The sequence below is a fragment of the Boleophthalmus pectinirostris genome, unplaced genomic scaffold (assembly GCF_026225935.1).
Source record: "Boleophthalmus pectinirostris isolate CB_2022bp ecotype Guang Dong unplaced genomic scaffold, ASM2622593v1 HiC_scaffold_7, whole genome shotgun sequence".
Taxonomy (NCBI): Eukaryota; Metazoa; Chordata; class Actinopteri; order Gobiiformes; family Gobiidae; genus Boleophthalmus; species Boleophthalmus pectinirostris.
Window position 1 is genome coordinate 29,551,624 of NW_026571473.1, and position 15,853 is coordinate 29,567,476.

General features: G+C 37.7%; 1 protein-coding gene across 2 annotated transcripts in view; it reads left to right on the forward strand.

Moving 5' to 3' along the window:
• Positions 1 to 15,853, forward strand: part of ect2 (epithelial cell transforming 2) — a 112,098-nt gene that overhangs the window by 49,006 nt on the left and 47,239 nt on the right. For both annotated transcript variants that reach the window (XM_055165006.1, XM_055165007.1), the window contains exons 14-20: positions 6,161 to 6,280; positions 6,358 to 6,426; positions 7,290 to 7,400; positions 10,060 to 10,156; positions 10,302 to 10,383; positions 11,679 to 11,757; positions 11,834 to 11,953. In XM_055165006.1, coding sequence (XP_055020981.1) covers positions 6,161 to 6,280; positions 6,358 to 6,426; positions 7,290 to 7,400; positions 10,060 to 10,156; positions 10,302 to 10,383; positions 11,679 to 11,757; positions 11,834 to 11,953 — 678 coding nt within the window. The remainder of the gene's footprint in view (positions 1 to 6,160; positions 6,281 to 6,357; positions 6,427 to 7,289; positions 7,401 to 10,059; positions 10,157 to 10,301; positions 10,384 to 11,678; positions 11,758 to 11,833; positions 11,954 to 15,853) is intronic.

Consider the following 15,853-nt stretch of genomic DNA (forward strand, 5'->3'; position numbering starts at 1 on the left):
TTTGGTAGGTGGCTAATCTCTGTTCTTAAACCACTGATATAGTTCTTAACATGTCTTTATATTAAATGATTGAGATTTGAGTATTGTGCAAATTTTTACATTTATTTAACCGTAACGGTGCACTGTATATTTTGTCCGGTGGAGCGTCTGTCACCTAGCTTGATTCATCCGCCAGTTTGACTTTGTAGAAACCGTCTGAACTTGTAGCATTAGAATTCATTCGCTCGATGGTAGGCAGGTACTTTTTGTCATATAACCAATCGCTGCTATTTGGTCGTGACGTATTTAATGCGCCACTAACGGGGCTAACAGATATATTAAGCTTTTCCCAAATCCCGTAGGAAGAAGAACAATAACGTCTTTCCCCTTGATAAAATTCACCAAACATTCTCTTTATTCCGGTTTTAAATCCTCGATCTCAGGAATCGTTGCCAACACAGAATGTATGGCTCTTTGCTGATTGACTGGTGCCCGAACTTGCACTTAGGGGTTTTTGCGAACCGTCTAGTGTATTTTGATTCCTGACCTAGTTGCTGGAGAGAAATGAAACTGAGCGGAGGCACTAGGTGGTGCCAGCCTGGGTATCTGTCACCTGCATGCACCTCTCTAGAATGTTCCACAGTAAACTTAAGAATCTCCATGGAGACTTGCAAGCCAAATTACAGGTTGGATTTGTGGAGAGGTGACCCCACTCACAGTAAGAGTTCATGTTTTTTTTTAAGATACTGTACTTTTGAGGAATAAATAACACCTGTAGTTGAATAAGTACAAGACAGATTAAGACAGACAAGTTAAACCAAAGTGTCAACTTCGCCATGGAACAGGTTGTGGACTCTCTCCAGGAAAGTTACACAGTGAACCTTTCAGTTTAACTAGGAAAGTCACGATTTCAAGTGAGCCGTGGGCATAACATCGATTAAAAAGTTTGACCATTCAAAACCCCTCACAAGAAGTTGTAACTTAACAGTTAAAGACCACAGATGCCATTTCCACACTTCAAAGCGATATTTTAAACTGACCTTTTGGGACCCGTTCTTTTAGTTTCAAGGACTTTTGTAAATTCCAGGTTGTGGGCAGAATATTGAAATGCTACTTGACCAGTTTCTGTGAATAGTCGGTACAGAAAGTAACACTGAGATCGCAGAGAATACCGTCGATCTGTTCTTTGTTGAATATCTGCACAGAGATCTGGAGGCAGCAGACTCATAATTCCCTTTGTAAATAAACAAGTACCAGTGTCTTTGCCTGCGAGTGTCCACTTCTGCCCAGACCACACACTTTGCCTCAGTGAACAGTGGCCCGACTAAGGTTTAAATTTTATACTCTCACAATGATATACTTGAAGTTACTTTTATTTTATTTTTCTTCCCAATTGTTTGAAGACGCACTATGTAACTTTTCTGATGGAGGTTCTGTCTCCTGCTTGTTTCCATTGAGAAGTTATAGCTTTGTATAGAATATTCCACAGCATGACATTAAACACATATTTTGGATTTGTTCAATTATAAGTGTTTTTTGCTTTTAAGAACATGCCATTTTTTATAGTGAGCAGGGTTGCCTCTCCTCAGATCTGACTTGTAACTTGAGCTGATAGCGTCAGCTCTTTTTTCTCTATGGAGAGAGCAAAAGAGAAAAGTTTTAGGATCATACCTGGACGACTGAGGGATTACACAGACACTATGGAGATAGTTTGTATATTCAATAGTTAGCCAAGCTGGGGCCACCTAGTGCCTCTGCTTAATTTTATTTCTCTCCAGCGACTACGTCAGGAATCAGAATACACTAGATGGTTTGCAAAAACCCCGGACATGTGAGTTCGCACACCAGCCAATCAGAGAAGAGCCATATATTCTGTGTTGGAAACAATTCCCGAGATCAAGGATTTAAAGATTGAACAAAGAGAATGTTTGGTGAATTTGATCAAGGAGAAAGACGTTATTGCCCTTCTGCCTACGGGATCTGGGAAAAGTTTAATATAGTAGTTAACACCATTAGCGGCGCATTGTATACGTCACAACCAAACAGCAGCTATTGATTAAATAAAAAAAGTACCCGCCTACCGTAGAGCGAACAAATTCTAATGCTGTGAGGTCAGACGGTTTCCACAAAGTAAAACTGGCTGACGAATCAGACTAGTTAATAGTAGGCTGTGCTAAAAATCGAAAGATCAATAGATCGCAATCTCTTCTTTAATTTTGATTATATGGCATGCGTGTTTTAATCAACAAGTCTGCAGGCAATCGTGTGGCAGTAAGAGTGCATGGTGCTGACGAGGAATTATGCTCTCTTGTTTAGGAAAAAGCAGCCTGAGCCACAGCACGTCTCTTTGTCTCCTCACGCGTTCACAAGTATGACTAAAAGTCCACTGTCCCTCTCCCCGCTTTCCCTCCCTCTCTGATCCAGCTCCTTACCTTTTCTCCTCTGTTTCTCTCCTCTTATAATTATAATTCAAGTTACGAGAGTAAACAAGTATTTTCTCACCGTTTACGAGTGAAACTTAAGTCCTGATTTAGCGCAGAGACATCACACGTGTTTCTGTTGAGTTATTGGTCCTATCAACACGAAATAAAAACTTTGGTGAACGACACCCCTCTCTTTTAGCCTGAAGTCCGCCTGTGTATGTGTTTTAATAAGATGGAAGAAGATCGAATCAAAAATCTAGATTGATCAGTATGGGGGAATTTTTTATTTTTTTTCCACCATATCGCCCAAGCCTTAGTTAAGTTTTTAATGTGGAAAAATCCAGTCAAAGCAAAAGCAACTCCAACAGTTGAACACTCCACCTGAAAAGTTGCATGGCTCACCTTTTATTTGACTTTTCTTTTAAATATATACTTAATATTCTAATTTATATCCAAACAAGATTCAATTTGAGCTTGTAACCTATATAAAAAAACATCTTATATATTCAGTATTCAAACCCCTCACCAGAGCAACTATCTCTATCACTATAACATCCTCGGCACTTTCCTACAGGTAGCTAGCCGCCTCCGCTCGTAGCTAACACAGTCTTCTTCTTCTTCTTCTTCTTCCCCCTCCTTCTCCTCTCCACGCTCCCCCGTTGCCCCTGACAGCGCTCTAGTCATTAAAAGTGTGCGCGCTTATCACCCGGTCCCAGCTCAGACTCGGACAGCGAACCAGCCAGGGAGAAAATGACCTGCCTGACCGTTTTCGCCGCCCTCCAAAAATATAACTTCTCTTCTCTGCTATCTGCTTTTTTTTCCCTTCTGATTTCTCCATTTTATCGGGCTACTTTTTATACTAGCCTCTGCTGTTTTTGTGAACTCAAGATTTTCGTAGTTTTTCAGGGGTCATCATAGCCAGCTGACAGCTAACCCTATCCTCTGCATTTTTTTGTGTCGTATCATCTAACATCATGGGCCACTCCACACTACATCCATAAAGAGTCATATTTTGGCCGTCCTCTTGGTTTTCTGTCTGGTAGCTCTAACCTTCGCATAATAGAATCCTTCTGCCCATAAGTTCACCATGGACAAGGGCTGTCAGTGAGTGTGTATACATGCGCTCGAGTATCCTGGTTATGATCGGGTTTTTTAAGCATCCTGGTTAGAGCTAGATATCATTCAGAAGTTGCTGATATGATACATCCTTCGATACACAGGCCACGATATGATACATATCTCGATACAGTGCACTTTCAATTCAGTACGATATATTTCAAATCGAATCGATACAGTTCAATAAAAAATAAATTATCGCCGTGATACTAAAAGTCTTTGCAAAACCACTTCTTATGCTTCTTGTGAGTTAATATGAAACACACCCATTTTAATCATCAAAACAGTGAATATGTCAAATGTGTCACATAAACAAGTTTCCTTCCTTCAAACAAGCAACAAAACTGTAGCGCTGTAACAAAATAATTTAACAAAATATACCAAAAAATAATGTATCAATACAGCAGCTCGCGATATTGATACTGTATTGTCACATTAAATGATAAGATATATCAATATTTTGATATTTTTGCACACCTGGTTATGTGAGTGTCCATGTAGATGCAGTATCCTGACTTTCAGTATTCTGGATATGCCAATATCCCAGTTATACGAAACCAGGATACTCTTACTGGGTACTTGGTCTGCATGCCACAGTATCCTAATTTCTCAAAACTGGTTAATCTAAAGTAACAGATATGGTAGGAGCAGTTACTTTCCCAAAACAACTCTATCTCCTACCAGGAACTTTTAAAGTAATAATATTTTATACTTTATACTTTTAAACTTAATACTTTTTTTAAGCAAAATATAGTAGTCTACTGTTTAATTCAACCACATTTTAACACCAGGCTTACTTCTGTGGTGGTTTGTGTTGCTCTTGAACCAAACTGACTCTGTGAGGCTCTGTTGTGTTTTTCAGCTGTTAAAAACACCTTTTACTGAAGTTATGACAGAGCTCCACAGTCTCATGTTCTTACTCAAATCTATGTCTTCTTTTTTTGTTTTTAGAAACCCATTAAAAAGACTTGAGTTAGCTACATGTTAAGCTCCTTGCCATATCTGCGCCATAGTTACCATAGCAACAACTCTAAATATCCAGGATACTGTAATGCCGCATGTACGCAGGGACATGAGTATCCTGGTTTCTCTGATCACAGGCTCCTGAAAACGAGTTCTTTAATTCAATTTTGTATTTTGTATTTTTTTTCTTGAGTTTTCAGACCTTCTTTGACAGTATTTGCTAATGTGTGTATTGTGTCTCCATGGTAACTGCTGTACATTCCACCATAGACATACATGTAGACTGTCAAAGTATCTATTTCTCAGACATGTGACACCTTTTACATTTCAGCTATTCATTTGCTGCATTTTAGGCGTGCTTGTACCCCACTTTCTCTCTAAGCAAATAATTGAAATTTTAAGTATAATTAAAATGTTTTTTTTCAGTGTCGAGCAGCCTTAGTTTGAATCCGAACAAGCACTTTTTGAAAACTTCCTGGGAAGAGACTCGGTATACACCACACCACGCAGTAATATTGTACTGCTCTCAAAGATAATGTTGTTGGATGACCTAACTTGTCATTATATTGCAACAACAGCTGGGCAGGTAGTATTTTTCTCAAGAGTACGAGAGGGATGTTTATTCTAGGCAGATGGTCCACACACATAAAGCTCTCCTATATTTTTAGTGCTGTCACCATACTAAAATTTTTAACTCTATTTTGATACTAAGGAAAATTCTCTATACCAATTTTGATACCACACATGATGATAAAATGACTCTTTGGACAATAATTTTCAGCATAAAAAGCACGTGGTTATACTAGTTCTAATATGCACTGCAGATCTTTCTAAATCTATTCATTTTTTTTTTTTTTTTTCAGTATATAACTTCAAATGAGTGTCTAGTTTCGATATAAATTTGAGTATTTATAAGTATCTGTATGTCGAAACTTTTGACAACACTATATTTTTCTGGCATTTCTGTTTTTTACATGTCAGTTAAAGGTGCTGTAGCCGAATTTTATTGTCTTAAAAATGTGAAAAACAGAACTAGCTCATTTTAAACAGTGGTCCAGAGTTATTTTTCGCTTATTTTATGCATCACGAGCATCTTAATTATTCACTGCAGCAAATTTGAGCACATTTCACAATTTTTAGAGACTAGTGTGAAGTTTTACTGTCACAAACAGCATGCTAACAGTGCACTCCCTGATTATCGGACAATAAAACACGTTGAAATTAGATGCAGACAGTACACAGAGGTCTTATTTTGTTCACAAGCGCTGCTTATACAATATATCTGCACTGGGGTAGACCCATTTCGATCAAATACATGAGACAAAAACTGTCCCAGGGCTTTTAGAATGGAAACAAAAATATGAAATCAAATTAATAAAATGTTGTATGGCCAAAATTGAAAACTGAATTGTGAAATGTATATATTAGGAATTATATTAAAATCTCATCTCATATCTCGTCTCTTCTTGTGGAAAATGTGTTTTGTCTCATCCCTACAAAATAATGAAATAATAATATTAAAGAGTCGATGGAGTTGGAAGAATACTCATGATCACTTTCTGTTTGGACGTGGCGGCTGGCGGGGTAGCTATGTCCATTTACATATAGGAATAGTTTATGATTTAGCTGGAGATTTGGTCAATTTTGGTATTTATATGTACTTTTCTTTTCCGTTTCAGCTCTTCAAGATTCCACTGGAGAAAGAGGGGCAAGTGGGAGGGCCCATTCTGGCACAAGAGGAACTCAAGACCATATTTGGTAGCATTCCGGATATATATGAAGTTCACAAGAGGATAAAGGTGTGCGCAATATCTGTTCGTATCAGTTTGACATCATTGCATAATCTTCTGAAATCTAATTGCGTGGTGTTTTACAGAGCGACTTGGAGGATCTTCTGACAGACTGGTCTGAAGACAACAGTGTGGGAGATATTATCCTTAAATATGTGAGTTCAAGTCCAATGTATTTGCAATTGAATCATTTATTTGTGTTTTCATTTATTAAGATAACCGAAAACATCAACACATTCTTATTTAAAGCTCCTCTATGTAACTTTTCTGGTGATAGGAGTTCTGTTATTGCTTTGCCTGGAATATTTCACAGTATGGCTTTAAACAGATATTTTTATTCCTCAATGATACCTTGAAAACAAACGTTCTTACTGTGAGCAGGGTCGCCTCTGCACAGATCTGACCTGTAACTTGGCTTGGTCCAGTCAGTCGTTTGTCTCCATGGAAATAGACAAATTTAAAGCCATACTGTTAAACATTACAGGCTAGGGCTGGGTATCATTAAGAAGTTGCCAATACCTCGATACAGTGAGTTTTTGGTTCGATATGATATATTTTACATCAATTTGATATGGTTCAATTAAAAATGAAGGTTAAATCATGACTGTGATACTAAACGTCTTTGTTAAACCACTTCTTGTGCAAAGTTCATATCAAACTCAAACATTTTAATCATCAAAACACTGAAAATGTCAAATTTGTCGCTTAAATGAGTTTTCTTTCTCTAAACAAGCAACAAAACTGTAGCTGTAACAAAATATTTCAGTAAAATATACCAAAAAATACTCTTGGTGGTACAGCAATACAGCAGCCCACGATATCGATACTGTATCATCACCTTAAACAATACGATATATCGATATTTCAATATTTTTGCACACCCCTATTACAGGCAAAGAAACGACACAAAAAACGACATAGTTCACCTATAAACAGTTAGGATATGTTGAGAAATTTCATGTACCTCTTTGTGAAGCTTATGATGTGTTGCCATGACTACGGTTGTTCTTGTTTTCAGTCCAAAGACCTGGTGAGGACCTATCCACCTTTTGTCAACTTCTTTGAAATGAGCAAAGAGACCATTGTACGCTGTGAGAAACAGAAGCCACGTTTTCATGCTTTTCTCAAGGTATGTTCTGGCTTCCATGTGACCTTTTGTACACACAGAACTAAATCTTAATTCAAATTCAAATATTTTGTCTGTAAGGAGCTGCAGCCAAGTTTTATTTAATTTGAATAGATTTGCTGATAATTATGTACTGTATGAATTACAGGACCACGACTAGACCAAGACTAGACCAGGACTGAAACCAAATAAGATGAGAAGAAAAACATTTTCAAATAAAGACTAAACCAAAACTTCACAATTTACAACTTTTTAATTTAATTTGAATTCAGTTTATGCAAATATTGTGTCTGTAAGGACCTGCAGTCAAGTTTTATTTAATTTGTATAGGTTTGCTAATTATTATGAACTGTATGAATTACAGGACTAGACCAGGAATCAGAGGTGGGGACTTGCAAATCGTGACCTGGACTCGAGTCCGATTTGAGTCACTATTTTTAGGACTTGAGACTTGACTTGATAAAATGGGCTAAGACTTGGGACTTGACTTGGACTTGAGAAGACTACAAAAGCACTTTTAAATCTGAATTCTTTCTATTCTGACTGTAATGATTCACTCTAAAATTTTGTCAAGACATTTAAAAAGGAAAAAAAAATGCATTTCTACTACTTTTATATACTGTATAAATACTCATATATAAATGTACTTTGACTTTCTAAGTACAGTTTATCTTAAAATGCATATAAATTGTAAAATCAAACCTATATTTGGTTCTTTGCTTTAAAGACTTGAAATTACTTGAAGCTCTAAGGAGACGACTTGGACTTATGGGCCAGTGACTCAAGACTCTACTTGAACTTGCCTGTATTTGACTCGGGACTTGACTCAGACTTGAGGTCAAAAACTTGAGACTTACTTGAGACTTGCAAAATGACGACTTGGTCCCACCTCTGCCAGGACTAGACCAGGACTAGACCAGGACTAGACCAGGACTAGACCAGACTAGACCAGGACTAGACCAGGACTAGACCAGGACTAGACCAGGACTAGACCAAATAAGATGAGAAGTAGAATATTTTCAAAAAAATTCTAAACCAAAACTCTACAATTTACAGCTTTAAAATTTAATTCAGTTCAAGCTGCTATTAAGTAAACTGGGACGAAACCTGGAGTAAAACCAAATAAGATTGAGAAATAAAGCATTTTCAAATAAATATTAAACCAGCACTTTACAATTGTAACTGTAACAAATAGCAGCAAGAGCAAAAGAAAAAAAAATTGAATGTGGCTGTTGTGGCAAATAGCAAATAAATTAAATTAAGAAACCAGTCTCCCAAAGCACCACTGTGGAACTATAAATTCTCCTATCTATTATTTAAGCGTAAATAACATATTTTTATGAATATAACTCTGTGGGCCTATTAAAAGCTACGCAATATTTTACCCATGTCATATTATGAACTTTAATGACATTTCTTAAAATAAAAGGCACAGTTCAGCTTTAATCAAAATAACTGAGAAACACAATTTTGGGGTATTGGAACTGTGATTACAATATATGTTTGAAGAAGCAGGATTTTGTTCAGAGTACTCATTGTAAACGACTCCAGGAACATAAAAGATACTGTATAGGAACTGTAGTGTGTCCTGTCACATCAGTATATGGACAGTGTTACTCCCCTCGAGGTTAAACAAGGCTCAAAATCATTCTTTGGTTTTAACAAGCATTTATTCGGACTGGAGTCTTTTACATGTCTTCACATGTAAATGAACCTTAATGCAGACTCATTCTGTCAGAACTATAGAAAAGAAAAAAAAAGAAACTTAAAATTAACCCTCGGATACAAAACACGGTCAGAAAAGTAATCACACAATAAAATAGCACAAAATGTACCTCATTGGCCACATCTACTCAAAGGGAATAAAGTCTTGAGCTTTTGAAAACTTTCATTTTAAAACAAAAAATATCCTTTTGGCTCAGAGGTCAGTCCTCCTGTGTCTCTCAATTAAGGCAGTGCACCCGTAAAAACTTACCCTCGAAACAATATGTAATTGGTGAAAATCAACCAAAATAAAATGAAATTAATTAAAACGAATTTACAGAAAAAAATAACTTATTTATGCTAAATATTGTTTTTTTAAATATTTTATCTAAAAACTGAAGCTTTATCATTTTTATGACCATACACACTATTTTATTTATAATAGACATTACCTAAATAATTGCAAACTTCACTATTTGCTTTGATGATTCCCCTGCTCAAATTCTGATTCAATTTTAATACGTTGAGCAGCCATACATTTCATTTATAAGTTTTTTCTTCTTCCCTCTCCTTTTCGAGAAATGTGCTTTTCTGTTGTTTACAATGTATATGTGGTATGATTATTTCTTTCTTGGCACAAACTTGAAATAAAAAACAAATAAAAAAATAATCAAGTTAGTTCACACAATAGCGTCATTTTAGGATTCTTGATCGAACGAATGCATCACAGGCTTCTGAAAATGTGTTGTTTTTGTGAGTGTTCAGATGATCTTAACCTTTTCGCGCAGCCTTTCCTACTGTGTACATTGTGTCTCCATGGTAACTGATGAACAATCCTCCAACACGTTAATGCGTAAATGCAGAGCACCCCCAGCGTGACCTCTCTGCAAAGTATCAATAGCTACATTTTAGGATTTCGAATTGAACAAACCCTACCATGCTTTAATTTTCTTGACAGATAAACCAGGCCAAACCGGAGTGCGGCAGACAGACATTAGTGGAGCTCCTCATTCGACCTGTGCAGAGGCTGCCCAGCGTTGCCCTGCTTCTGAACGGTAACACTTATTTCTTCTTCAATAGCTCAGACAAATGAATCTCTTGTCCTAATTACATTGCCACTTGCGTTTTCCCTATCTCTCCCGCTTCATAATTTGTCGGCGAGAAAGTTTTATTCAATTTTTGTCTTTCCAAACTCGGCAGACATAAAGAAGCACACAGCCGATGACAACCCCGACAAGATAACGCTGGAGAAGGCCATCGAGTCTCTGAAAGAAGTCATGACGTGAGTAGATTTGACCTGCGCCTTTGTTACTCCTGACCCTAACACCGCAATAATAGACTCGCCTTTTTGTAGTAATGTGTAATTTAGAGTCATTAAGAAACAGAGTGTAGAACGAATGGACGCTATTCAAGTTGCAGTCGTTTTTTAAAAGGGATGCACCAATCTAATACTGGTGTTGATGGACTAGTCACGATAACACATTTTGAAGTGCGGCATATACAGTTTTGTGCGTTATTCTTTCACTCAACATTCTATGGTGGAAAGCTACAACACACATTCACACAAGGTGGGTTAAGTATCTTGTGTAAGGATACAGCAATTTTTTATTTTATTTAACTACTTGTGCCCTACTGTGCCACCTGATATTCCCACTACCATAACATGTACCGTATTTTTTGGACTATAAATCGCTCTGGAGTATAAGTTGCACCAGCTGAAAAATGGGGGAAATTTAATTTATAAAATCAGAGACCAGGAACCAACCCATTTCAACCCGAAAAGAAAGTTATAGTAATAACAATAGAATAGAGAACAACAGGCTGTTAACGTCACATATGAACAGTTCTTCAGATAAACTATAGCATGAACAACAGAACAGTTTAACAAGTTTACCAAACTCTCCATCTCACACCAAATCACTAAATCCATTGATTTCTTAATCCTCGGTGTCACTTCTGAGCAACTCCGCGATCTCTGGAGGTGAACAGAGCGCCGCTTCCTCTTCTGTGTAGCTGTCGTCAGACTCAGCATCAGTTCCAGTTAGAATTATTCTGGCCTTTCTAAATCTCGACAGGATGGATTCGGCTGTCACTGAAGTTCAGGCTTTGTCGATCCATCCAGTGACTTCCAGGAAAGTTGCATGGCCCACCCGCCTCGTTGTTGTGAAGCTGTGTTCTCCATCCCCGCTTTCCGCCAGTCCCCCACAAGATTTTTGCTCACACCAAACTTTCTTTCTGTTGCTCGTTTCTGTTGCTCATTGAACATTGAACGTTGTTCCGTTTCGGCTGCATATTTCTCTACTTTCTGCAGGAGACATGCGCAGTAGAGTGAAGTGACAGTGGTACAAGATTAATAGTAGTAGCAGATACTGACCCACAAGCCTAAAGTGCCCTCTCGAAGCTGTCAGTGTGAAAATTTTAATAGATAAGTCACAGGAAACACTCAAACCATGAGAAAAAGGGCAACTTATAGTCTGAATTATATGGTTCTTTTTTTTCTGTAAAGATTACAGTATTTCTCCATCGTCCCTTAATTCTCTTACGTGGATTTTATAAAACTGCATTTGTTCTTTCTAGACATATTAATGAGGACAAGAGAAAAACTGAAGGCCAAAAGCAGATTTTTGACGTGGTTTATGAAGTTGATGGCTGCCCTGTAAGTACCTCCTAATGGCTTCTTGCGCAACCTTGAATTTTGACATCAGTAGAACATGTTATTGTCTTTCTTTTAGGCCAATTTGCTGTCCTCGCATCGCAGTCTGGTTTATAGGGTCGAGACTATTGCTCTGGGAGACCAGCCGTGTGACCGCGGGGAAAACGTCACGCTCTTCCTCTTCAATGACTGTTTGGAGGTGAGAACACAAAATGAAAATCACAGTTGGATGGTCACATATGGGGAATTCCAAAAAGCAGTCATTTAAAGGTGCACCATGTAGCTTTTCTGATGGAGGGTCTGCCAGTTTCTTGATGTTGGACTCTTCCTCACTGTGGCGTTAAACATGTTTATTTGGCATTTTATTACAGGTAATTTTATTGCATATTGCGCATTCTTACTGTGAGCGGGCTTGCCTCTTCAGAGACGTAACCTTGGCCTTGCAGTGTTTCCTGCTTTCCACAGAGATATATCAATTAAGTGCCTTACTGTGCAGCCTTTCAGTAAAGGATTCAAAGGTTTAAATATTCTAATTATCATGTAGTAACAAGTGAAAACATACTTTATATTATGCTCTGAAATTCTTACTTGCTTCCCTTCGCAATACATATCATAGTGGCCTATACTAAAAATATTTGTACTATACTAGAATTCGATTACTCCCTGCTAACCCTGTAGTTTAGGCCTCTATAAACACATTTTGAAATGCTTTTGATTCTTGTCTATCGGTTCATATATTAGCTTTGAATCTTAATAGAACCATATGTAAGATTTAGATTTTAAATTCCATAAACATGAACCATCTGTGTTCCCAGAAATGAGGTGAACATGTTCCAAAGCTATATTTAGCTTTTTACTCCAGTCCAATCCAATTTATTTCAATAGCACATTTCATAAACAAAACAGTTGCATAATATAGATAAAATATATTCAATAGAAATATTAAATAAGGCTCTATTTACAGGGTGGCCGCAGGGTCTTAAAAGTCTTAAAAAGGTCTTTAATTATGTTGTCCAAGTCTTATTTTTTTCACAAAGCGTCTAAAATTTCATTAGACTTTTTTTTTTTTTTTTTGTATTCTCAACCGTGCTGCAGTGCAATGTTAAATGGAGGGAGGGGGGAAAAAAAAACAACGTGAACTCATGTAACGTGAATAAACGTCTAATTTGGAGTATGCACAAAAAATATTTGGTTTCTGGCACCGGCGGCAATGAGTAAACAATCAGTACAGTGGAGGAAGACGTTGGATGGATCATGGGGAAGTGTCGGTTTAATCCACAGTGGCTCTTAGATTCTAGATATAGTAGTTGGTTGGTCATTGTTAGAATTGGATCTGGTATTTTTTGCCTGCATACTGGGTGCGATGTTGGTCTTAAGTGATCTAAAAAAGGTCTTTAAAACGTCTTAAATTTGGGGTAGTCAAACCGGGGGATACCCTGATTTAGCTCCACCAGTCCCTGTTAAGACAATAAAAGTAAAAACGGATAAGAGCAAGAATATCAATAAATAATAAAAAGGTTTAAAAAAACACATTAAAACAAATCAGTGACACAGATAACCACACAACTCAAGCGGTGTTAAAAGCCAGAGAGTAAAAGTGGGTCTTAAGATGCGACTTAAAACACTCTGTCCAGACATGGGGGGGCAGAGCGTTCCAGAGTTTGCCACAGAAAAGGCCCTGTCCCCTCTGGTTTGAAGTCTCATCTTTGGCACCACAAGCTGGATCTGGCCCTCGAACAGTTGACAACAACTGTATTTATTCATAATTACAAAAACATTGGACATGATACCCAAGTTTGTTCCTCCTTAGGGAAATTTATCTTGGACTCATTTGTTATAATTTGGTTCTCAAAACAAGAAACAAGTATCCAATCAGAAAGCAGAATGAGCCTCACGAGTGTCTCATTTGAGTTGCCAGTTTCTATACTGAACTCCTCTGATCTGAATCCTCACTTTAATGCTCTTGGACAAGTTTAAAATTGGCACAATGAAATTCCTGATAAAAAATAAATCACATCACAATGTCAAATTTTTTTCCTACATTTTTTTCCCCCTAATGTACTGTTCACGAAGTCCATTAGCTCGTATTAGACTCGCTTCTTGTGTATTGTGTCCATTGTTGCTGACACGAGCAGAGAAAGCATTAGCCGGAGTGATAGTTCCGAGCAGACTTCAGGAAATGCAGTGCGTGGGCGGGCGGACTCGCTGAATCAGACGTGTCAAAGCGCCCCCTAATGAGAGCCAGTCACACACGCATCTCCGATATCCGCGTGCGCGCCGCTAATTGTACACACAGTCCATATTAATGCGCATTGTTAATAGAACGCGGCCTTGTTTAATATTGATCGGCGCGTACAACAGCTCTGAATATAATCACTCGCACAGACCTTTGACTTATGATGCGGCGCGCTTCTGTGCAGATATGGATTGTGGTATGGCTTTATTAGGAAGCCATGAGAGAAAATATGATGCGCTATTCTGAAACGCTCAATATTTGAATTAATGGTTACAATAAATGTTTGCATGTGCTATATATTAAAACAGTGGGTAAAACTGCTTTAACTGTATTCAACATCTTAATTGTTTAGTTGTTAAGATGCGAGACTTAAGGGTGCATTGTGTTTCTCTTCTGGTGGAGGGTCTGTCGAACACGAAGATGTTGTTGCTTTGTCTGGAATTAGGGGAGTAATGATATCCAAGACTCACGATACGATATTGTCACGGATATTTATTGCGGTATCGTGGGAAAGCTCACGATTAGGGATGTAACAGTATCCAAATCTCTTGGTACGATATTTTCACGATACACATCTCACAGTACGATATTTATTGCAAGATTTTGTGGATGGTAAACAGCTAAAACTGTTAATGTTACTTTTTCCTCTTTAAGTGCCTTGTCAAGTCTAAATCCAAAAAAACTAAGACTTAAAAGTGCTTAGAACTGTTATTTATTCTTGTAGTCTACCTAAAATGGTTCCCCCTGTCTTTTTTTTTTTTTACTTTTTAACCTATAACTCTTAATTTAAGCAAAGAGACTTGTGATTCGATATATTGTAATGGTCCACGATATTATTGCGAGAACTTTGATAATACGATAACCACAATATTTCGGTTACTGTTAAATCCCTATCTGGAATGTTTCACAGTGTGACATTAAACCTTTCTATCTTCACAGAGACCAAACCAGACCAAGTTGTAGCTCAGATCTGTGGAGAGCCCACCCCGCTCACAGTCAGAATGCCAGATTTTCTAGGTATATTTGAGGTTTAAACAGTCTATAATTGAATAAATGTAAGATAGAGCTGTTTAATGTCATACTGTGGAATACTCCAAGCAGGCGACAGACCAACCAAAAAGTTAAATGGTGCACCTTTTAAGATAAATTTGAGGAACAGTGTGATTGGTTTAACAGATAGCTACACTTGGGGCCAATCCCATTTCTAATTTCTACCCCTTGCGCCTTAAAACTGAGCAACAAGTGGTAGGGGTTGAAAGTAAACCTGTACGAATTGGGACCCCCATTCAGCAATCACATATGTCTTCAATAGTGTCCGCAAGCTTTTACGTAAACAGACACGACAAGCTTTTGCCAGAAATCCAACATGTCGTCTACAACTGTGGTGGTCTCTGTTGCGTGGGCTATTGGCATATTTTTACGGTTGCCTGCAGCTAACCGGAGAATCTTCGTTTGGAGGGGTATATAGCCCTACCACTTTCCCCTACCCGTCTGCCATAATGGTAACTGGGACACCCCCACCCCTACATGTGAACGCACAAAACGGAGGGGAAAGTGGTATGGCCTTGAAGTCCTGTGTGATGTCACTACATACTTGAAATCACTGAAGGAAGCTCACACTACAGTAGTTATTTACCTTTTTTTTTTTTAACACAATGTTGCAGCTTGACCCCGTTTGTGCTACAATTCCCCCTAAAATGATTTAGAACAGTAGACAATGTTATTAAAACACCATACAGAGTTTAGAAGCAAAACTGTTGATGTAAATGAAATGAAAATGCCAGAACATGACCTTTTTACATTGTTTGCAAACATTTGAAAACTTGCTGATGTAGAGTTAAATATTTTGGGATTAATATTTAT